Source organism: Pogoniulus pusillus, chromosome 18 (genome assembly GCF_015220805.1).
Source record: "Pogoniulus pusillus isolate bPogPus1 chromosome 18, bPogPus1.pri, whole genome shotgun sequence".
In the NCBI taxonomy this organism is placed as follows: domain Eukaryota; kingdom Metazoa; phylum Chordata; class Aves; order Piciformes; family Lybiidae; genus Pogoniulus; species Pogoniulus pusillus.
The window spans coordinates 16,133,551-16,156,705 of record NC_087281.1 but is presented as its reverse complement, the minus strand read 5'-3'; the positions used below and the strand labels follow the sequence as shown (position 1 = coordinate 16,156,705).

The 23,155-nt window shown below is 40.9% G+C and overlaps 1 protein-coding gene across 1 annotated transcript in view; it reads left to right on the top strand.

Moving 5' to 3' along the window:
• Window positions 1–23,155, top strand: part of PCNX2 (pecanex 2) — a 162,995-nt gene that overhangs the window by 42,092 nt on the left and 97,748 nt on the right. Inside the window, exons 10-15 of the mRNA XM_064158542.1 lie at window positions 573–715; window positions 2,031–2,184; window positions 2,287–2,319; window positions 8,042–8,213; window positions 13,175–13,285; window positions 14,838–14,929. Coding sequence (XP_064014612.1) covers window positions 573–715; window positions 2,031–2,184; window positions 2,287–2,319; window positions 8,042–8,213; window positions 13,175–13,285; window positions 14,838–14,929 — 705 coding nt within the window. The remainder of the gene's footprint in view (window positions 1–572; window positions 716–2,030; window positions 2,185–2,286; window positions 2,320–8,041; window positions 8,214–13,174; window positions 13,286–14,837; window positions 14,930–23,155) is intronic.

Sequence of the window (23,155 nt, the reverse complement as noted above, 5' to 3'; positions counted from 1 at the left end):
GTTCAAAAAAAGCTTGCCTGAGGCATTTAGTGCCATGGTCTAGTTGACTGACTAGGGCTGGGTGCTAGGTTGGACTGGACGATCTTGGAGGTCTCTTCCAGCCTGGTTGATTCTATAATTCTAAGGAGAGTTGATATCATACCTCAAAGCCTTAAAGCCTACTGGATATCTTTTGATTAAAAACAAGAACTTGTCCTCTCATGTGTGGTTTTGTGTTGTGCTGTATTTAGCCTGACACGTGGAAAAATTGTCCCCCAAAAAAATCCAAACACTTCAGCCAAGCAGTGGATTTGGACTGAAAAAAATAAATTTAAAACATAATAGCACTGTTGAGTTCCATAATTAAATACAGCTCTGTCCTTCTGTGATAATTAAGCTAGTGTGCTATTTTGTTGTTTCTAATTTAAAATGAAGAGGGGAAAAAAATAAGCGCCCAATGTCCCTTTTAGGAGAATAAAAGTAAAAACTCTGAAGCTTCATGTAAATTTGCCCCTTCAGACACCTGTTTTGCTGGCAACCACATGTCATTGTTAACGTGTTTTGTGTATTTCTGGTCTGTTTTGTTTTTAAAGCAACCCAGCCAGGGTCCTGAGAACTCTTCATGTTCTTCAGCACAACGAAAGCTGAACAGGCAGTTTTACAGATTTATTATATTCCCTGGTAAATGGATTAAAGTCTGGTATGATCGTCTTGCCTTGTTGGCATTGTTGGACAGGTAAGTTCTTTGTAATGCAACAGTATGTGGAGTCATGATGGGTGGGTCCACGTGTCCATAGGGCAGTGCAGACCACCAGATAAGGAAAAAGTGAGCATTATATTAGTGTCTTCTATTCCAGTTGAGTAGATAAATGCTTCTTTACTTCAATTTGAAGAAAATATTTTTCTTCAGAATTGCTTTTGCTGGTTTTGGCTGTTCTTTGTCTGTAAGTAAGACACTCTGAGCACCAGGCCTGTAGGATAATTTGACCCTCAGCTATTGGATCCATTGACCTTGAGCTTTCTGATGAGAAAATCAGGTTTCTCTGCAAAAATATGGAAGTGGAAGGTTCCCAAGGTATTGTAATCCAACTACTCCAATCTTAAATAAAAAGAAGAGTGGTAAGCAGGGATCCTTCAGCTGCTCCCTCAGGTTTACTTGTTTAAAGAAATACTTTGTCTTAGCATCTCTCAGTTTTCAAGTCCCTCCAGAGACCTTTTGCTGTTAGATCTCATGTGGTAATCTGCTGGACTTGTAGTACCTTCAAACATGTTAGCCTACGTACCTAATGCCTGCTGGCTTTCCTACATCTGCTTCTGGGTGGGTGCTCTACCATGTGTGTTAGATTCCACAGCAGAATGTTCAATCAACAGTTTTTCATGTTGTGGAGTCAAACTATATAGCCAGGAACCTTAGGTCCAAAGCAGATACTTGCCTGTTGTGTCCTAATTCTGTATTTTATTTGCATGGAAAGCATCTGCTGATGAAGTCTTTTGTCTTAGCCTGAATATTAATGTTTTTAATCTCAGCGTCCATGTTTTAATAGTATAGATAAAACAAATAAAATAACCAGATGACAAATTTGCTCTCTCATCCAGTTCTTTGTTGTGAGGCACCTTTTTTTCATTAAATGAATGCATTATTTCTTCATTTAAAAGAGCTTGAGTGTTGTTTTCGTGAGGTGTGTTGTTTTTTTTTATGAGGTTTGTTGTTTAAGGGGTTTTGGTTTTGGTTGTTTTTAATAAACATACACATGCCTACACTCAAAGCAGCTCTAATGTGGAACTCTGTTTTGGAAGTGAAATTGGAGGGTGCTGGACTAGAGGGCATATACGTTTTTTTCTGTGCATTTTAGCTATCATAGTGGCTAAAGTCTTCAGTATGGGGTAAAATGTCGTGGAATATGGAAATGTGTTTTTTTGGAGCACACCCTCAGATTCTCTAAATTCTGATAGCTCCCACACCAACAGTTCATACCAGCTGCAAGTGGACCTGCCGTGCTGTACTGAACATATAAATATTTGCACTTCTCTTGAAACTTCTATTCACATAGGACAGAAGATATAAAGGAGAATGTGTTTGCTGTCCTTCTGGTAGTTCTTGTTTCACTTCTTGGATTCCTGACTCTGAATCAAGGCTTCTGTAAAGACATTTGGGTTCTGTTGTTCTGTCTTGTGATGGCTAGTTGCCAGTACTCTCTTCTAAAGGTAGGACACAAGTGCAGAGCCAATTGCTGAATTATCTTCTTACTTCTACAAAAGCAAAATCCTGTAAGCAAACATGGGATTGTTTTCTGTTCTGTTTTTTAGAGTGTTCAGCCTGATCCTGCTTCACCAATACATGTAAGTCTTGGCCCACAGAACAAGTCTTTCTCCTTTATTATCATTTGTGTACTGTGAAACTGGCTGTATTTACACTTATGTTTGTTATAGATCATGTATGGAAATGGACAAGATGACATCTGATTTTGAGACTTTGTACTAGGTTGAATTTTAAACTGTTTGAATTTATCACTGCTATTAGAAAAATGCTTTTTCTTTGAGCAGTAACACACAGTAAAATCAATTGTAGCTGGACTAGTTTGATGAAATTCAACCCTGTGACATCAGACAAGCCCTTTTTTTGCTTTTCTTTAGAAACACTGACTGAAAACAGCAGAAGTTGCAGATTGGCACAACAGCCATTGGTTGGGTCTTTGTGGTTTGTTTACTGTTTTACATTTTTTAACTCTGACAGTGCAGATTTATTTCTTAAAAGCTCCTTCAATGACACAAGTGTTCTCCCTTTGTTATAATATGGTCAACAATTCCTATGCTGTTGTGCTGAAGAAATGGCCAAATCTGTAGGTAAATGCAGGCTGCAAGGATCTTTGCTGTTTTTTTCCATCTGTTGAGTACCTCTGGGACAAGTGATGGTGATGACCACCTTGCAAAGGACCAATTCCTTACCCTACAACTGTAACCTAACCCCTCTATCTGTCACAGCTTTTTTGATTTGCAGATCTTGAACAACGTTTCAATGATTCCAAGCCCCATTACTTGCTTTTATTCTGGCTGCATAGTTGCTATTTTTTCTTATTTAGCTCTTTGAACGTTTTGAAGATCTCATCTCTTCCTTTAGGGTTCAAAAAATGCACACTGAAAGCTACAGATCTGCTGGATCACTTTCCTTTGGCAGGGAACAATTACTTCTGTCAGTTTAGGGGCCAGAAATACAGGCTGCACTTGAGGTTATACACAAGTGTATGCTACACATTTCACTGAGATATCAGAAGACTCTTACTTTCCTTTCCATGGCAGTTATTATGAGACAAACTTACGGTGTTGTTGGTTACAGAGCATTCATAGGAAATACCTGTCTGCATCAAAAGTAGGCAAGGCAAATAAACAGCAACTTGCACACTGTAGGATATTATTTTCAATACATTAAAGAAATATTCCTGCCTTAGTGAAAAGCTGATTATTTTGTGAACTATAATATTATATTTTTGGTTCTACTAGAATGTGTCTAGACATTATAATGTGAACTATAATCAAATAGTTTGCACTTATTTGGACACTAGTAATATATACACTTGTTTAAAGTGGGTGACATGCAGTTTAAGCAAAACTTCATCATAAACCTAGCTAGCCAATACTTTTTTTCCTAGTGTTGAAGTAGTAAATGAAGTTTACACATAACATTTTTTTGTGTTCAGGATCTAGGTTTGCATTTCACACTCTCACAATACTGTTCCATGCATTCACCATATTGCATTCTGTAAGTCGTGCAGCAGTTTAGCAAAGTAACAGTAGGTTTATTCCCATCTTCTCTGTGCTTTCCTAAAACGTTTTCAGGGATGTTTTTTTGGTGCACATTATGGACTCAAATAGAAATAAAACTTAAGAGTTTTCCCACGGATTTTAAAGGTGCTGGCATTGTAGATCAGATTAAAACAGATCACTACTTCTACGTGTTATATTTTTAACACAGTAAGTATTTGTAAAGGCTTACTTGGATAGTAAGCACCACAAAAATAAAACAACAAGAAGGTGAGAAAAGATACTCCAAGTACTGTTTCATAATTCATGTGATAACATTAAAATTAAAGAGAATAACAACTCTTGATGTTAATGTCAGGATGCAGAACAGCAGAGGGATTAAAGAATGATCAGTACCATGCTCATGAATGGTACATGCAGATGTGTGAAACAAGCCATTGTGAAACACAGATTCACACACTGAATTGATTTTTATTCTTGGACCCACGAGTAGCTGCTGGTGCATCTTGCTTGCCAAGAAGGTTTCAAACTTCTTCCTGTCTCACATGCAGGCTTTGTTACTGTTTGATGTGATTTTTTTCATCTCTAATTTATACCATTCTGAAGGATTGTTTTAAAATACTACTCAGTGAATGCAGCAAAGAGTGCATAAGCTTTTGTTCTGAACGGTTTCTGAGTGCCAGTGTGTTAAATTCCTGGTCTTGAAGAAGAGCTGCCTGACTAAACCCTAAAACATGTGGTAGTCTGGTAAAATTCTGTTGGAGATAAGATTATTTTTTTGACTCCCATACCTTGCTGTGACAACCAAGCTCTCTAAGTTGAAAATTGTATTTTCTGTGTACTGTTACTATTGTAAGAGTTTGATTATATAGAGAAGAACTTCATTCAGCTAATGTTTTGTGGTTTTTATTCATTTATACTCATTAAACAGTGATAACAGTTCCTGTTTTTATAGGCTTTGATATTTATGTTGGAACTTTCCAGGTTCTGCAGCCAGTGCTAGCTACTGGCATTTATTGTAGGTGCAGGTTTGGTATTGTTGTGTGCTGCAAGATGAGAACTGAATTTTCATGTCAACCTGTGCTTTGGCAAGTTCTGATATGCTGGGAGCTGGTGACCTTTAGTTCCTATTCATACAGGATGGTGAAGTTCTCTTCATAGAGGATGGTGGAATTCAGGAACAGACAGTTGGAGAAGTTTCCTTTGAGAACTGGAGCTGTGCAGAGAAGAAAATGTAGTCTGTCCCGAGTATGAGTTGTATTAGTTTATTAAGAGCATAATATAAGGGATGTGCCAGTGTCTGCAGGGTGCTGAATTTCAAGATCCAAGAGATCTGTGTTGTGTGCATTCCAGGCTTTTAAACAAGTTGTGACTGGACCATTCCTGCATGTTGGTTAGAGCAGCAGCTAATTAGGCAATAAAGGCCATGTCTGTAGTAAGTGGCTGTATGGGAGGATCATGAGAGCTTGTGCCTCCTAAGACACATGTATAGCTCAAGATCTAATCCAGGTTCGCAAAGGCATTTAAGCTTTGAAAGTTTGCGGTCTTATTGCCTAAATAATGCTCTTTATAAGATATGACAGTTTGCTTGTGAAGTTCATTGTCCTGGTCCCATTACCTTCCAAACCAGATAGCTAAGTCAGTTGGGTAGCTGCTGTAGGCAGTGTCATAAATCCTGTAAGACACTTGAACTTTCTGTGGGTTTTTTTGTCCTGAAAAAGTCAGTGGCATTTTTTTGTCAGACGTAGAGAACAGTGTCCAGTGACAGGACAAAGGGCAGTGGATGCAAACTGGAACATAGGAGGTTCCATGCAAACATAGGGGAAAAAAATTATTCACTTTGAGATTGGCAGAGTACTGGAGCAGGCTGCCCAGAGAATATGCCCTGTAGGCATTCAAAACCTGTCTGCATGTGTTCCCCTGTGATTTACACCAGACATCCTGTTCTAGCAGGCACTTTGGTCTGAATGACCTTATGGAGGTCCCTTGCAGCCCCTCTCTGCGATCCTATGAAGCTCTACACCTCCCTCTCCACTTCTTTTCAGGAAGCTGTGAAGAGCAATGAACTAGCCCTTCAGTTTCCTCCTCTCCAAACTAGACATGCCCAAAGTCCCTAGCTGCTCCTCATAGGGCATTCCTTCCAGACCTCCAGTCAGATTTGTGGCCTTCCTCTGGAGGCATATAAGGAGCTTTGCATTCTTTTTAATTGTGGGACCCAGAACTGCACACAACACTCAAGGTGAGGCCACATTGGCACTGAATACAGCAGGATAATCACCTCTTTTGACTGTCTGTGTGTGCTGTGTTTGCTGCCTCCCAGGATGCAGTTTATCCTCTTGGTTGCCAGGGCACAGTGCTGATACATTGAGCCTACTGTCGACCCACACTGCCAAGTCCCTTTCTGTAGGCTGCTCTCCAGCCACTTCTCTCCCACTTGTGCATGGCGTTACTCTGTCCTAGGTGCAGAATCCAGCATTTCATCCCATTAATCAGTGCTCCAGTCTATCTAGATTCCTGTGCAAAGCCTCTTCTTGTTGTTGATAAGCACATGGAACAAAACTGGCCCTAGAACTGAACCCTATGGAACATGGCTGGTGACCAGATGCCAGCCAGGTGTAGACCCTTTAAGCTCTGCCCTCCACCCAGCTCTTCACTCAGCACACAGAACTACTTTAGAACTAAGATTTAAATACACACTGTAAACCTGGTCGGTGGTCTGCTTTGAATGAAGTTAAAGCTCTGGACTTAGAGTCATCATCTCAGTAGTAACCAAACGCCTTCAAAAAGCTAACAGGCAAAGATAAAACCTGACTTCTGTAGCACAAGAGATAAGGCAAGAATGTGACATGATGAAAGAGACTTTGGTTTGGAGATACATCAGAATGTGAATCTCTTAGCAATTGTTTAGATGCAGTATTTACTGTTTTCCTAAGGTAGGGAAATCATGTTTAAGATAAATGAATTGAAGTTTAAAAACAGCCAGGATGGAATATTATAAGTTAATTTTTTTTCAAAGTCAGATTGTTATCTTATTAATTCTCCTTTGTGGTTTTTTTTTCATGATCATGTTGTTTTTTTTTTTTTTCCTTTTAAAAGGCATCTGAAAAATTGGAACTCTGATTAATCAAACTGCTAGGATTTGTCAATCAGACTTGATTCATATTCCATGATTTTGGGGCGTGATATAAGCCTGCTCATTCTCTGCAGCCTGTCACTACGTTAACTGTCTGATCCCACAAAGACAGCACAGATCCGTTCACGGCCATGCTAACATACAAGCCTGGCCAGCAGCCAAATGCTGCTGCTGTTTCAGATCAGCAAGTAGACTCAAAAAAAAGTGATTTTTTACTATGCTAACTTAAATTACTTTTTACAAATACGAACAGTTTCACAGCAGCTTTATGCAAAGCAAACTTAAATCCCTGTAATTTTGCTCTTGGCTTTTCACATTGAAGGAATCATCTGGCTTACCAGAATATAAAATGTCCTGTTTTCCCTTAAGCTTGCTACCAGGAGAATGATAAAGACTTTTCTTTAGCATCTGTTATTCTTCCTGGCCCGTAGCCCCACAACAGTGTTTTCTAGTATTAGTGCAAATCAGTTGTGTGAGAGATGTGTGAATGGTATGGGAAAAGGATCCTTCTACGTGTTAATTCCTTTGGATCACGGTTTCAAAGCACTGCATGTGAGAGAGAGATCAGAAACCGCTGCTGAGTGTCCCCTCCTCCAGGAGGACACTGATTTGCTGTCAAGTGGTTCAAATCAACAACAAGAAGAAAATCAATCTTCACGCCTCACACTGCACCTAGTAGGTGCTCTATTATTATTTTACTTCCCAAGATGCAATTAAAAATTAATTGTATATTTAATACAGGAAAAAAAAGTACCAAGATATCTAAGCAGACATTCATTAAAATAAAAGCAATATAGAGAAAAAAATTCTTTTTTTAATTGAAAAGAGAAGTTCAGATGTATTAGGAGGGCTTTTTTTGACAGAAGAAGTCTTCTGCAGTTAGTGTGTTTTCAGAGGTCCAGAAGGTTAGATCTTAAAAAGCATAAATGATTGCTATATTTAATCTTAAATGCTGTTTGTGCCTTTTGAAAGTCTTCTCTGGAGAAGATATAAACATACCTTGTAAGATATCTATTATTAATTAGTGTGTATAAATCATTAAAATATTTTGTCTGTCTTGTGACCCTCTCTCCAGCTTTGTGGTGTATGCAGTAGGAGGATGGATACAAAACTCAAACACTTCTCTATCTCTTTTCTTTTTTATTCCTTATTTTTTTTCCTTTTCTCCAGGGGCACAATAAAATCATAACCTACAGCAGACCTGTATATTTTTGTATATTGTGTGGCCTTGTTTTGCTGCTAGATGCTGGATCTAAAGACACAAGTCTTCCAGTTTATACAATGTATGGCTTGAAGCTCTTTTCACCTAGATCTCTCCAGTCAGCCAGAGACCATGTAATAGGTGAGTCAATGTTTTTCCTAGGACTGTGAAAATGAATTAAGGGTTAGCCAGGGAAGTCTATGTTTTCCCATGTTGGCAATCAAATCCATGTTATGGAGGCAAATTGTTATGGAAGTCAAATTGATAGAAACACTTGGATTGACTTGAAATGGAAGCAGGTAGGCAGCTGGCAACCTTTCCTCAAGTAAAAGTTGTTCCTGAAGAATTGAGGCTCATAGAAAAGTCTCTATTGAAAACTAAGTGTCACTAATATTAGTAGCAAAAGGCATTACCTGTGAAAGCCAGTCAGTCTTTGTAAGGGCTTGTGTCTGCAGAGCAGCTGCTGCAGAATAAGATCAGTTTTAAATTAAATGCTTGAAAGCTGATCTGTGCAAATTCCTGAGATGGACATTCTTCCAGTCACGAGGAACATGCTTTTAACTGGTTTAGTTTTATCTCCTGAGTTAGCATAGAGTGGCCACTCTGCATTACCCTTTCAAATCTCTTTTCTTCTGGAATCATCTTCTGAGGTGGTTGAGTTCATTGAGATATTGCCCCAGGACAGGACTGTTGGTCCTTTGTCACTAAGTAGGAATGGTGACAACTGGAAATGCCACATTGTCAGGGCACTTCTTCCTGTTACATGTTTGCAGTCTGTGACTGCCATGCTGCTATAGTTGTGTCACAGGTACAAGTGCTGAACCAGACTCAAGTAGTGCAACACTGCGAGACATGAAGTTAAAAAGTTAAAGTTTACTGCAGAAGTTGTAAAAACTTCCCAAGAGCTGTCTCATAGTGTAGCAAAGGCAACTTGTTGGTTTGTGAATTTAGAACTAGGAAAACCTACTGTAGTAGAGGAAAGAACTTTGTGCTATCAAGCGCATGACCTTTGAGGTCTCTGTTTATCTATGGCTGTCATACTTGCTTTCTGCTGTACTCATGTCAGGCTATTACTGCCTGAAATGCATACTATTTTTAGGAAAGCCTTCTGGCTCTTTATATGGGTTCATTGATTCTGAATCCTTTCCACCAGAAGCAGGGGAATAACGAAAACCTGCATCTCGCTTACTTTCATTAGTTTCTTTCATTTCTTTGGTCTCATTAAAGTTTGTTCTTACATCTTATTTTCTCTGCCTGTCAAAGGTGAACGGTAAAAATGCTGATAAATAATTCAAGGAGAATCCTTAATGACACTTGGGATAGGGATGAACAGAAAACTATAGCAACCAGTGTAAGAAAACAAAGTGTGATTATAAATGTGCTAATTTTGGCTAGCCTCAAAAGAGATGGTAGAGCAGATTCTTGAAACAGCCTGGAGTAGATGGAAGAATAGAAGAAATATAGGCTCATCTCCCCAGGTAGTAACACTTTAATGAGAAAAGGAGAAGGAGCTGTTTCCTTTTGTCCTCTTTTTCTTATTTTGCAAACTGTATTTGTTCAAGTGGTTTGGTGCTGTGCTTTGCCTATTGCCTGCTTTGTATCTATGGGAGTCCCAAATTCTGGCTACAGTGAATCCTTCCAAGCATTCACAGTGCAGCTACTTCTGTGAGCCGTGACAAGCTGGCATCTTTCTGCATCTTGCTGCACTTGGAGTGTAGATTCCCATGGGCACTGAAAGTACAGAAATAATTGTTTTGGGCAATAAAATCGAGAGAGAAGTTGACCCCCACTAAATACCAATTAAATGTTTCTATTGTTTTGTATTTTTGCCTATTTGCTAGGTAATTTTGATGTCCTTTTATTGGATTGACACTTACGTGGTGCCTCACTCATTTACACTTTATTCACAGTATATTGTATGCAGAATTGATGTGTGGGGAAATCTAGGGGTTTTTGATTAGACTGTTTCAGGTGTTCACTACAGTAAGAAGCTAAAGTGATGGAAATCATAGGAAGGACTTAGTGAGGAACTAGTGCGGTGCTGCATAGCATAGTATGGTAAAAGTCTTGGAGCAAGGTTATAAAAGGAACTAAGAGAAAATTTGTTAGAGGTTTAATCTCATTAGTTAAGAAATGTTTTTAACAGGTCCATTTCTTTGCAAGCAATCTATTTACAATTCGATTCTGGGTTATTTTAAATAGATGATGGTTCTGCAATTGATTTCTGTTAGTTGAGTGCTCATGGTTTCAATTCATTCTACCTGTGGTTTTCACTCTGAATTGCTTATTTCAATTGACCTTTCTGGTAGATGTATTGAAAGTAATGGCACAGCCAGCCAGGTTCAGTCTTCAGTCATGAGATGCTATAGGTGTAGTTAATGACGAAAGTAGTTAATCACCCAAAGTCTGATAGTTCTGGTGATTAAACTACTTAAACTGTTGCTGTATTGGTGGAATTATTTGGCAGACATCTCAAAAGAGTATCAAAGTCGTGGCAAAATTTTGACAATAAGTCCTCTGCCTGCTACTTTTAGCAATGGCTGAGCTTCTGTCAGGGTAAGAAAGGCTCTGTATGAATGTTATCCTCTGCTAGGGTCAGAGGTGGGGAGAGAACAGAAAGTCTGTGTACTACTAAAATAACACTTTTGTTTTTTTTTCTCATGAAAAGTGTGCATGGTTGCACAGCAAATGAACAAGTCAGATACAATTAAAAAAAAAAAAAAGTCTTGACTTCTAAAATGTTTGTGGAGACATTAACACTGAGTTACCATTCTACATTTCTCAAAAGACCCAGGTTCCAAACTCAAAATCTATGAGTCCCTCCCACACTTATCTGGTAACTACTTGTTTAGGGGAACCTTTGGCCTGCCATATTAAATGCCAGCAGTTCACATAAGCATCTCTTAGTAGTCCAGCTCTTAAGGGTGATGTTCTTTAATGGAAACATGTGATACTTAAATTCTCTCTGGAATTCAGAATGCAATTCCGATTGATTAATCAGTTGCATTTATTGTTTGCTTCCCATAGAGAAGCTACTGCTCCTAAATCCAATCCTTTTCTAAGTGACAACTGTTTGCTTTCCATTCTCCTATGCTCCTTTGCAGGATGAGATAAATAATGCTGTTTTAGTTAAGTTGTTAAGATTATTCAAGATATTAATAGAGAGAGGGTGAGGTGATGACACTGCTGTTGCCAACTAACTTTTCCCTCTTTGTTTGTATTCACCCCTTTATATTTGAGTGTACTGACAGAATAAAATCTCTGTCTTTGTTCTTCCTCTGCTCTTACTCAGTTTTTTACTGAGGTCACTACAGCAAAGACAGTCATTTGGACTGCAGTTTGTAGTCCAAGATGGGTTCAGCAGTGAGTTTTTGAGATAGCTAATTTTGTGACAAATCCACATGGCCTGATGGGCAGTTTCTCACCATCCCTTTGTCTTCAAGAGTAGTCCTTCCTTGACTTGTTATAACTTGGTGTAATACCAAAAAGAAGACTGATTTCTAAACAAAGAGGACATTACTAATGGCATTTGAATGAAAAAGATTGAGAAGACCATGTTTCCTCACGTTCTTGTTTATGTGTCATTTTTGCCATGAGGAAGTCATGAAGAAGGCTGCATTGTAATTGCAAGTATGCTTCAGTGAGCCGTGCTTGTGTTTAACACTCGAGTATGTAATTCTTTTTTCTGTGTTTGACTTTCTCAGATGTACAATATTAGATGGCAGCCATGTATAATACAATAAGGGCTGTCAGATCCAACTCGATGTGTTTTATTTCAGCACAAGAGGCATTAATAAGAAGAGCTGGCAGTAAAATGTGAAATTAGTATTCAACGAAGATCACAAGTCCTATTGTTACCTTAAAATTTGACTAGGGTGGGAAGGAGAGTAAGTTGTACTAGTAATTTGTTTGTTTTGGTTTTTATGAGGATGAATAGGAGGAAACTACACTCTTCCCAGCGTGTAAACAGATTCATCCTTGTTTATGAGGAATAGTGGCTGACACACATCGCTCTCCTTCACGCAGAGCATTCTAATAGTAGTACAGTGAAGCAGTGAGAATGTGATTTAAACTGTGCATGCATCTTTGCAAGTTGACAGTATTGGATACTTGGGTCAAATGTGTGTTTAGATGCCTTGTTAGGCAGCTGTGCTGAGCAGTTTTTAGGGTGGAGCTGAGTAGATGGATGGAAATGGGGAGAGGCAGGAAATGAACTGATTTAAGACTAGGAGCACAATTACCTGAATTATGTCTCCTGGTTTTTTATGACTGTAAGGCAGCCATTTAAATTAGCATTTCTGTTTAAAAGACCATAAAGATCACAGAATCACAGAGTGTCAGGGGCTGGAAGGGATCTCGATCTAGTCCAACTCCCCTGCAGAGTGGGTTCACCTACACCAGATCACACAGGAACACATTCAGGTGGGTTTTGAATATGTCCAGAGAGGAAGACTCCATAACTCCCCTGGGCAGCCTGTTCCAGTGTTCCATCACACTCGCAGTGAAAAAAAATCTGCAGCTACTATCTACCAGTGCCTCCATCTCCCTTTCTGCCTGGCTGCTCTCCAGCCACTTTGTCCCCAGCCTGTAGTGCTGCTTGGGCTTGTTGTGGCCAAAGTGTAGAACCCTTTTGGCTGCCGACAGAGGCAGAATACGGTGATGGTCTAAATATCTGGGATCTTGGCTATTAAAATGTTTCTGGTTTACATTGCTTTGTTATACCTGTGCTTAAACCATCTCAAATTCCAAAAGAAATTTCCAAATTCTGAAAAATGAAAATTTCAGTAGTTTAAATGAAACTAGGAGCATAACTTTGAAAGTATCTAGGAAGTAGTTAAGAGGCTACATAATGATATTTTTTTCTTATGTTACTTTTATCCAAAATTAATCTGAAAGTTAACTTCCAACCTTTAGGTCTTCACACATAAAAGAGCATGATTTGAATATGTAAGTGTAATTGTTACTGCTATGGGAAGAGTATGCTTACTTGAGTTAGCTTCAGAACTTACTGGGGCAACTTCTGTTACAGAGAATGTTTCTGTGTTCTCCATACCTTGTGCTGTGTGACTATTCTAAGATGAAACTTCTTTTTCTTTCTTTAGTGTTTTTATATTGCTTTCCTGCAATTTCTCTTCTCGGCCTTTTCCCTCAAATCAACACCTTCTGTATATATCTCTTGGAGCAAATAGACATGTTGCTGTTTGGGGGCTCTGGTAAGTAAGCATAATTGGGTGTTTTAAAAACAAAGTGCATGTTAAACCTCAAACAGCTAATGGTATTCATGTAACAGTGAACACAAATAAGACTTCTTTGATTAGATTTCTTTTTCTCTTTTGAAGAGTTGTAGTCTGCAAAATGTGGTTGACTTCAAAGCTCTCTTTCCTTTTATGTTTTCTTTGTAAGAAAGAAAAGCTCTTTTGGTTTGTTGGGGATTTTTTAGTTAAAATTCCTTTGAAAAGGCACATTCACAAGATACTGGATTTGTTGGCTGTTTGATTTGCTGGGTTTTTCTGTTTGTGGTTTTTTGGTCTGGGGAGTTTTGACACTCACACCCCCCTTCTCCCCCCCCATTTTGTTTTGGGTTGGTTTTTTTTCTTGGGTTTATTCTTGGTGTTATTTCAGTCAGAAATTGAACAAGACCTTTGAAAGATGATGTGTAGGATTGTTTTTGTTGGTAGTGGGTTTTTTTTTGTTCTTTATAGCTTAAGTAACAGAGAAGATTGGGATGTATCAACACTGTCAGATTGGATCAGAAACAAACTTCATCTGTGTTCCTCTTTAGCACATGTTGTCTTGCATCATGGAATGATGTCAGAGTATGCAAACTGGATTCCATTTGGATGAAGCTTAGAAGAAAACTGCACTGTAAGGGTGCACATATTGCATTCCAGACAGTAATGAGCATAAAAGTATGTGAGATTAGACTAGAGATAGTTTGCAGTAAGGTGTCTCAAGCATGTATATCATGGATGTGACATCCTCAGCACATTCCACAGCCTCATGTTCTCTGTATTGTTCTGCTTCCTACTATAGATACAGCCTTTGACAAGTGGCTGAAACTAGTACAGGTGTTAGAGTTGTTACATTTGGTATCATAAATACCACAGCAGATCTGAAGGAAATAATGTGTTGGATCAAGTCTTCACTCTATCAGTAATGACGATTGCAGTGTATGTTGAACCCTAACTAGAGCATGGGTTTGAGTCCCTATGTCTCTGTTATTGAGACTGGTGAACTCCTAATTCTGTCTGATAGTGTTTCCATCTCTGCTTCTGTAAGCTCTCAAAGGAGGTGATAGCAAGAGATCAGATAACATCCTTCTCTCTCACTTTAAGTTCATTCATAGATCTTAATATGGTACAAATCCTAATTGACAGAGCAAGCTAGAACTCTCAGGAGCAAAGGGAAGGAACAAAACTCCACATGGAATTTAACTAGCATTTTAAATCACTTCAATCCAACATGAGGAGACATAATGACAGTTTATCAAAACAATGTTCTGTACAAAAAGCAACAGTATGGGACCTCAGGCAAACACACGGAGTACATATATCAAGCTTTCAGTCTTGGCTATAAACGGTTTTGTGAGCTCATTTAGGGCATTGAGGGTGTTTCATCAATAACCAGCTTTGTCATACCTAGTTTTAATCTCTATGCCTTTCCTGATGCAAGAGTTGGTTGGTTTGTTTTTGTTTGTTTGATTGTTTTCTTTTGAGAGTGCATTCTCATTTAAGAAGAAATGAACATGTAATGTCTGTATTTCAGCTGCTGCTGGGTTTGTATCTGCACTATACAGCATTTCCCGAAGCTTTGTGGTTCTGATTGTCCTCTATGCTTTCTGCTTCAGTGCAGTGAAGGTAAGCCAGAAAAACAATACTGCAAAACTTGTAAGAAATCAAGATGAGAATTCCTGGGTTATATAGAGATCAGCATTATTTGGTGCTATGTTGTCACTGATGTTTATCAACATAAGCTTTACAAGCTGTGCTTCAGGTACTGCCTGTTGGCAACACTGAAACATTGAAACTGTGGTAGAAGTACTGAAGTAAATCACACAGGATCACGGGATGTTAGGGGCTGGAAGGGGCTCAAGGAGATCATCAAGTCCAACCTCCCTGCCAGAGCATGACAATACTATCTAACACAGATCACAGAGGAACACATCCAGACAGACCTTGAAGGTCTCCAGAGAAGGAGACTCCACAACCTCTCTGGGGAACCTGCTCCAGCGCTCTGTGACCCTTGCAGTAAAGACATTCCCCCTTGTGTTGAGGTGGAACCCCTTGTGCTGCAACTTACACCCATTGCTCCTTATATCACAGGGAGCAAGTGAGCAGAGCCTGTCCCCCACCTCCTGACCAGCCCTCAGGTGTTTATAAACAGTTATCAAATCCCCTCTAAGTCTTCTCCAGACTAAAAGTCCCGGGTCCCTCAGCCTCTCCTCATAAGGCATGCTCTCCAGTTCCCTAATCATCATTGTAGCTCTCTGCTGGACCCTCTCCAGCAGATCCCTGTCCCTCTTAAACTGGGGAGCCCAAAACTGAATGCAATATTCAAGATGAGGTCTCGCCAGGGCAGAGTAGAGGGGAAGAAGAACCTCCCTTGATCTGCTGGACACACTGTTCTTAACACACCTCAAAATCCCATTGTCCTTCTTGGCCATAGGGGCACGTTGCTGTCCCATTATTAACTTGTTATTCACCAGGACTCCCAGATCCCTCTCTGCAGGGCTGCTTTCCGGCAGATCACCTCTCAACCTGTACTGGTGCAGTTTATTATTCCTTCCCAGGTGCAGGACTCTGCACTTGTCCTTGTTGACCCTCATTTGGTTCCTCTGTGCCCAGCTCTCCAGTCTCACTGGATGTGTGTCTAATACCTGTAGCTGTTTGCCTGTTATGTCTATCAGTTTGAAATGGTGTGCTGAATTTCCCTTACAGAGACTTACAGAAGCCTTGTGTTAAGAAGCTGCAACTCCTAATGACCTGTATCAGCCAGGGTGAATTTAGTAAAATAGGTCCACATTTCTGAAGGCAGTGGAGGGACAAGAGTAGCTAGGTTAGTTACCCCACTTTGCCTTCTCTTGCTCTGGTGTGGCCTTCACATATGGAGAGTAAATGGCATATGGTGCTCAGAATGAGGATGTGCCACAGCTCTCGGACCTGGCAAATTTGCCACCTCGTTCTCAGTACCCTTCCCAGTGATGCCCAATGTCAGGGTGGTTTTGGCAGATGCTGCTTTTTGAGTCATATTCTATCTAAAGCTTGCTTTTGGGTTTGGTCTTTCCCAGTAAATGTGTGTGTCCTCTGCAATTTTTGTTTAATTTAAAAAGTAGCAATGAAATTTTGTCTGCTTTCAAGTCTGCTGCAAAATTCCCAATGACCACTGTGAGACCAGAATTTCATCTGTGATTTCTGATAAAATTCATCCTGTGAGGGCCAATCTATTGACAGTGTTTCATTACAGGCTAGATGCTGTCAGCGCCCATGCAGGGTTGTACCAGGATGTGCTGTGATTTATAAGCTGCTCTTGACATCTTGTGGGCATATGTGAGAGGATGCTTGATGGTGTTACACATGGTGGTGCGTGCACAGAGATCCCAATGTGAGGTTCTTTTTAAGCCAAGGATATATTATGTCAACACCCAGGCTGGCAATTTACACAGATAAGAGGGATGATCAAGTGTTTCTTTAAGGAACATAAGTGTTTCTGTAACAGCTTTTAACATTTCTCCATTTAAATTTTTGAGTAGGAGCCTTAAATCAAGGAAGGCCAATTATAACACCTCCCACAGATGACCTGAGCTGGCTGTGCATGTATTTTTAACCACTTCCAATATCAGAGTGAAATGCCTGAAGCCACCATTTTGCCCCTGAGTAGCTTGAGTCTGTACGCAATACGTTATGGCAACTGAGTTGCTGATCAGTGCTGCGTTAAAGCACTTTAAATGTCTTTGAACATGTGGTGTACTCTCAGGGAATCTCCTGTTGCTGGGCTCACCTAGTATATGAGTTATACTGGTTTGACCTCACCCAGCTGTGTGCTTCTAGAAAGATGAACTGCTTCTTGGGCAGATTCCTAAAGCAGCTGGTGCTCCTGCTGCCAGTTCCTGGCTATATGAATGATTCGGCAGAATCAGAGTGTGAGTCCCTGCAAGGATCAACAGAGGGAGAGAAAATCTATAGTGGTGGGATAGGAAAAATGAGGAAAATGGAGAAAGCTATGTGGAAGAAAGGAATTAAGCTAAACCACTGTTCCAATAGGCAAATATCTGGAGAAATGATAATTACTCCAACCCCCTCAAGGTTTGCAGAGGATGATTCAGTAGTTGCAGGTAGAGAAGTTGTGTGATGGATACTTTAAAAAAAAAAGTTATGTAAGAAGTATAAAAGAAGAACCTCCTAAAATATTCTACAGACTCCTTTCTCAGCATAATACTCTAAATTGCACCATGCAGGTGGTTTTGTAGATAAGCAATTTCTTCATGGATTAGACTTCAGACTGCTTAGAAATATGCTTTTAAAGCTACCCTGAAGATGTGGAGTGCTGTGAAAGATATACAAGATAGCTGCTGTAAATTACCAATATTAAGTGCAACCTCTCTGCTCACAGAGAAATTACAGTTAGTTTGATTTTTTTATGGCACTGTTCTTGTGAAGGCACTTCTGAGGAGGTTAATTAAATGCTTCCACTTGCTTCAGATTATAATCTCAGTTTACAGAGGTGCTTGAAATTTCATGGGTTTTTTTCTCTTCTAGAAGTTATGACCTGTCCTTGTTCTTCAGTCAGGTTCAGATACTTTTCCTCTGGATTGTTGTTTATAGCATCACAACAGAATGATTCTTTGGTTGATGGGGGGAGAATAGGAATTGGCTAAAATGTGAGAGAAGAAACAGATCCTGAATAGGGTCCACTGTCAAAGGTGACTGTGATGGTTTGGGTGTTACCTGCCCTCCCCAGACTTAAGAAAATCACCCAGACTAGACTCAGCTCTGGAAATTGAATGAAGCTTTATATTTTACAGCTTAGCACAATACACAAGAAGATATTTACAGTACATACAGAAATATACAGGAACATACAAGTTAAAAAGTAATACAGAAACACAACAGCCCTCCCAGAAAGGAGAGTCCCTAAAAGGGGCTCCCAACCACCCTTCCACCTTCTTCCCACCTCTCTACCTTACCCCAGACTTTGCCTTACATTCAAGGTGAGTTTGGAGGGTGGGCCAGGGGGGGTTAAGAAGCAAAAGGATTAGTCAGACAGCAAGTTAGGTTAGAGAGAGAGAAGTGCATCCCAAAAGCCAGAGAGAGACTCTGTTACCTATGTTTGTGTTCTTGTTATACATCTCAGCAAGCTCATGAGTGCAGTAGACATCACCACTGTTTCCTTTTCACAGCCTATCATCTAATTCCTCTCAGCAGAATATCCCAGCTAGGCTCAAACTAGCACAGTGATCTAACAAGCCTGTAAGAAACTAGAACTGTTTTGATATGTAGTGAGCAACAGCTTCTCATCCTAATCAAATGAAGGTTTGGATTTTTAGTGTACAAGACAATTGCAGCTGAACTCAAAACCAAGCAAATACTGTAGTCTGTTTTATTGAGATGACTGCACAAGTGTTGTAAATACTTGGGTTTAGTTGATAGGAATGGCATCCTTTCCATGCTTGCACTTTACAGCTGTTCTTTGGGTTTTATTTTTATTTTACTCATTCATTTCTAGTCAGTTTTGGCAAAACCAACAGAGCAAAATCTCCAGTATTCATATGGGCCAAAAAATCAGCACAATCAAAAGTATTCAGGGAAGGGACACCTGATAAACTGTCTCTGCCACAGGATTTCTGGCTTGCAAAGCTTGTTTCTTTGCTGAAATGTAGCATGCTCAAATGTAAACTCTTCATGTTGGCAGAACATCTTACAGTTCAGCAGGTGTAAGCAGCAGGATTCTATTTCCTAAAATAAACTGCAGAGGACAATGGATCTGCACAGTTGTGTGCTTTTTACTGGTGAAGAGTTGCTCACATCAAATGCCCAGGCTGAAGACTTATTCCAGTGGTATCAGGCTTGAGCCTCTCCTTGTGGTCTTTGTGTTCTAATTGCTCTATTGTGTGGTGAAATAGTCTAGCCTCATTTCTCATAATTATTCCAAAAGGAAAGATACTATTTGTGGAAAACTTAATTAGAATAATCAATTTACCACATTATTTTATTTCTTATTAAAATAAGCAGCCAGTGAGGACTGGATTAGGGGTCAGTTACACAAATTGGATATACACAAGTCACAGTATCACAGTATTATTAGGATTGGAAGAGACCTCACAGATCATCAAGTCCAACCCTTTACCACAGAGCTCAAGGCTAGACCATGGCACCAAGTGCCACGTCCAATCCTGCCTTGAACAGCTCCAGGGACGGCGACTCCACCACCTCCACGGGCAGCCCATTCCAGTGTCCAATGACTCTCTCAGGGAAGAACTTTCTCCTCACCTCCAGCCTAAATCTCCCCTGGCGTAGCTTGAGGCTGTGTCCTCTCGTTCTGGTGCTGGCCACCTGAGAGAAGAGAACAACCTCCTCCTGGCCACAACCACCCCTCAGGTAGTTGTAGACAGCAATAAGTCTGTGGGCCCTGATGAGATGTACCCAAGAGCATTGAGGGAGCTGCCTGATGTTGTCATTCTGCCACTCTCCATCATTTTTGCTAAACTGTGGCAAACAGGAGAGGTGCCTGAGAAGTGTCACTCCAGTCTTCAAAATGACCAAGAAAGAGGTTCCAGGAAACTATAGACCAGTCAGCCTCACCTCCATTCCTGGAAAACCCATGGATCAACATTAAGAGGAGTGTGTCCAGCAGATCAAGGGAGGTTCTCGTCCCTCTCTACTCTGTTCTGGTGAGACCTCACCTGGAATATTGTATTCAGTTTTGGGCTTCCTCATTCAGGAGGGACAGGAATCTGCTTGAGAGAGTTCAACAGAGGACTGCACAGATGATAAGGGACTGGAGCACTGCATTATGAGGAGAGGCTGAGAGACCTGGGAATTCTTAGTCTGGAGAGAAGACTCCACCACCTCCCTGGGCAGCCCATTCCAATGCCAATCACTCTCTCTGTGAAGAACTTCCTCCTAACATCCAGCCTATACCTCCCCTGGCACAACTTGAGACTGTGTCCCCTTGTTCTATTGCTGGTTGCCTGGGAGAAGAGGCCACCCCCCACCTGGCTACAGTGTCCCTTCAGGTAGTGGTAGGCAGCCTTGAGTGTGGATGTCATGTTTGTTTTTTAAAGAGCAAACAGAACGAGACTCTCTCAAATGAATTGGAAAAGAAATACAGAATCATGTTTGAAAAGAAAGATAAAGTACCCAGAATATGCAGGATGCGTAGCAACCCCCATTAAATGTTCCCCCAACCCAAAACCGATCTGCAGTGCCCAATGCTCCTTTGCTTCTGCTCCAGCTCCTCTGCTACCCGTAGGCCCAAACAAGGCCTCTGCAGCCATACCCAGGCCCACTCCCTACATGTTTACCTAGATAAGTAGCCCCCGCCAGAGAGAGCCAGGCCACAACAACCCCAAGCAGTGCTGCAGGCTGGGGACTGAGTGGCTGGAGAGCAGCCAGGGAGAAAGGGACCTGGGGGCACTGATAGATAGTAGCTGAAGATGAGGCAGCAGTGTGCCCAGGTGGCCAAGAGAGCCAATGGCATCCTGGTCTGTATCAGGAACAGTGTGGCCAGTAGGACAAGGAGGTTATTCTGCCCCTGTACTCAGCACTGGTCAGGCCACATCTTGAGTGCTGTGTCCAGTTCTGGGCTCCTCAATTCAAGAGAGATGTTGAGGTGCTGGAATGTGTCCACAGGAGGGCGACAAAGCTGGTGAGGGGCCTGGAACACAAACGCTGTGAGGAGAGGCTGAGGGAGCTGGGGGTGTGCAGCCTGGAGAAGAGGAGGCTCAGGGGGGACCTCATTGCTGTCTACAACTATCTGAAGGGAGGCTGTAGCCAGGTGGGGGTTGGTCTCTTCTGCCAGGCAACCAGGAACAGAACAAGGGGACACAGTCTCAGGTTGTGCCAGGGAAAGTATAGGCTGGACGTTAGGAGGAAGTTGTTGCCAGAGAGAGTGATTGGCATTGGAATGGGCTGCCCAGGGAGGTGGTGGAGTTGCCGTCCCTGGAGGTGTTGAAGAAGAGCCTGGCTGAGGCACTTAGTGCCGTGGTCTAGTTGACTGGCTAGGGCTGGGTGCTAGGTTGGACTGGATGGTCTTGGAGGTCTCTTCCAACCTGGTTGATTCTGTGATTTGTTTTTGTGGTTTTTTTTTAAACAAAAGTTACATAGTTTCCATAACCTTCTGCCTGAAGAAAGTATTTTCTGTTATCTAATTCATCACTTGAATGGACAGTTACTAAAAATCCTGAGAGTATTTTAAATCATTCTCAGATCACACAGATACGATTTGGTTTGTGGTTTAATGAGTTAAGCTCGTTACTCCAAATAACAATGCTTCTTGGTGCCTGTTCTCAGCGATGCAAGCTTCGTGTGCGTGTGCTCATCATTTTGAAATACTTGTCTTAGGCTTTTATAATGAGAAGGAATTGCAAGTAAACATCTCCCTCGATCTCCTAAGCCTGGCCAAATAAATTTCAGAACAGCACTGAAAGGGCCCATGTGTATAGACAGAACTCCCAGATGTGTAAGTGACTGAAAGTAGAAGTATAGGATTATTAGACTGCTTTGTTTCTACCACATAAAACAGTTCATCCCTGTTAGAGGTTTTGAAGTCAGGGCTCATCAGTCTTATGTACTTCCCAATTTAGAAACTCTTGAGGTTTAAGCCAGAGCTGTTAAGGGTGTTAATTTTGGACAGGATTGTCAGATACGCAGTTTCAGCGAGTGATATTTGCAGCCGTGTTGAGACTCATAGTTTAGACAGAACTTCAGCATTTCTGCTTGTAGTTTTCAGTGTGTAATAACTTACAGTCCAGCTATAAAAGAAAAAGTAAATTATGCCTGCAGAGTCTGGAACAGGTTGTCCAGAGAGGTCATGGATGCCTCCACCCTGGAGGTATTCAAGGCCAGGCTGGATGAGACTTTGACCAACCTGATCTAGCTGAAGGTGTTCCTGCCCAAATGGGACAGGGAGTTCGAAACTAGATCATCTTTAAAGTCCCTTCCCACACAAACCTTGTTCTATTGCTGGTTGCCAACCCCCACCTGGCTACAACCTCCCTTCAGGTAGTTGTAGACAGCAATGAGGTCCCCCCTGAGCCTTCTCTTCTCCAGGCCAAACAACCTCTCTAAAATTACTATTGCCACATGTAAAAAAAAATACATTTGCATCCATACCTCCACCAGCTCCTAAGTTCAAAGACACCTTTATCTTCCTTTTTTAGAGGATTGTTTGGGGATTATGTGATTCTGTGGTCAGAGTGGAATCCCACGCTGACCACTGGGTCTGTAACTCATCACTTTCATCCTCAGCCCTGTAAGTCTGTTTCATTTGCTTCAAAAGTGACTACGTGAGTTTCTGCATCAAAGGCAAAACTGTGTGTGAGAGCACTACGTGTCACCTCAACCCAATGAGGTAAAGTAGGAAGTCAAACTCCCTGCCTAGTGTGACAGATAATACCAGCTTCCACGACTAAAACCTGCCGTTCCTGTTTTCCCCCTGAGAAGAATCATTGTCCAATTATCAGCTATGTTGTTTTTTAACAAAATCTTGTTTTAGTTTAAAGCTTTACCACAGACTTCATTAGCCAGGAGAGGAAAATGACAAAATGGAGTAAGGTACATCACACTGATGTCAGGGAAATGACATCTTTGTTTAGTCTCATTTTTTGTACAACTCTGTGTGGCATTATTCTGGAAAGTCCTGCTCTCTAGGCAGGTAGCAAATGTTGATGCCTGTCTCTCCTGTTTTTAATGGTTCCCTGACAGCTGAGTGTTAAGGGACAGTGGCACGTTGGAACTAGAGCGCAGGCCAGCCAAATGCAGCAGCTGTGTGTAGTATACAGAGAAGATGGAAGTAAAATGTTTCTTAGACATTAATATGGGGAAACATCCATGTGCAGTTTTGCAGTAGGAAGAGAGCAGAATGAT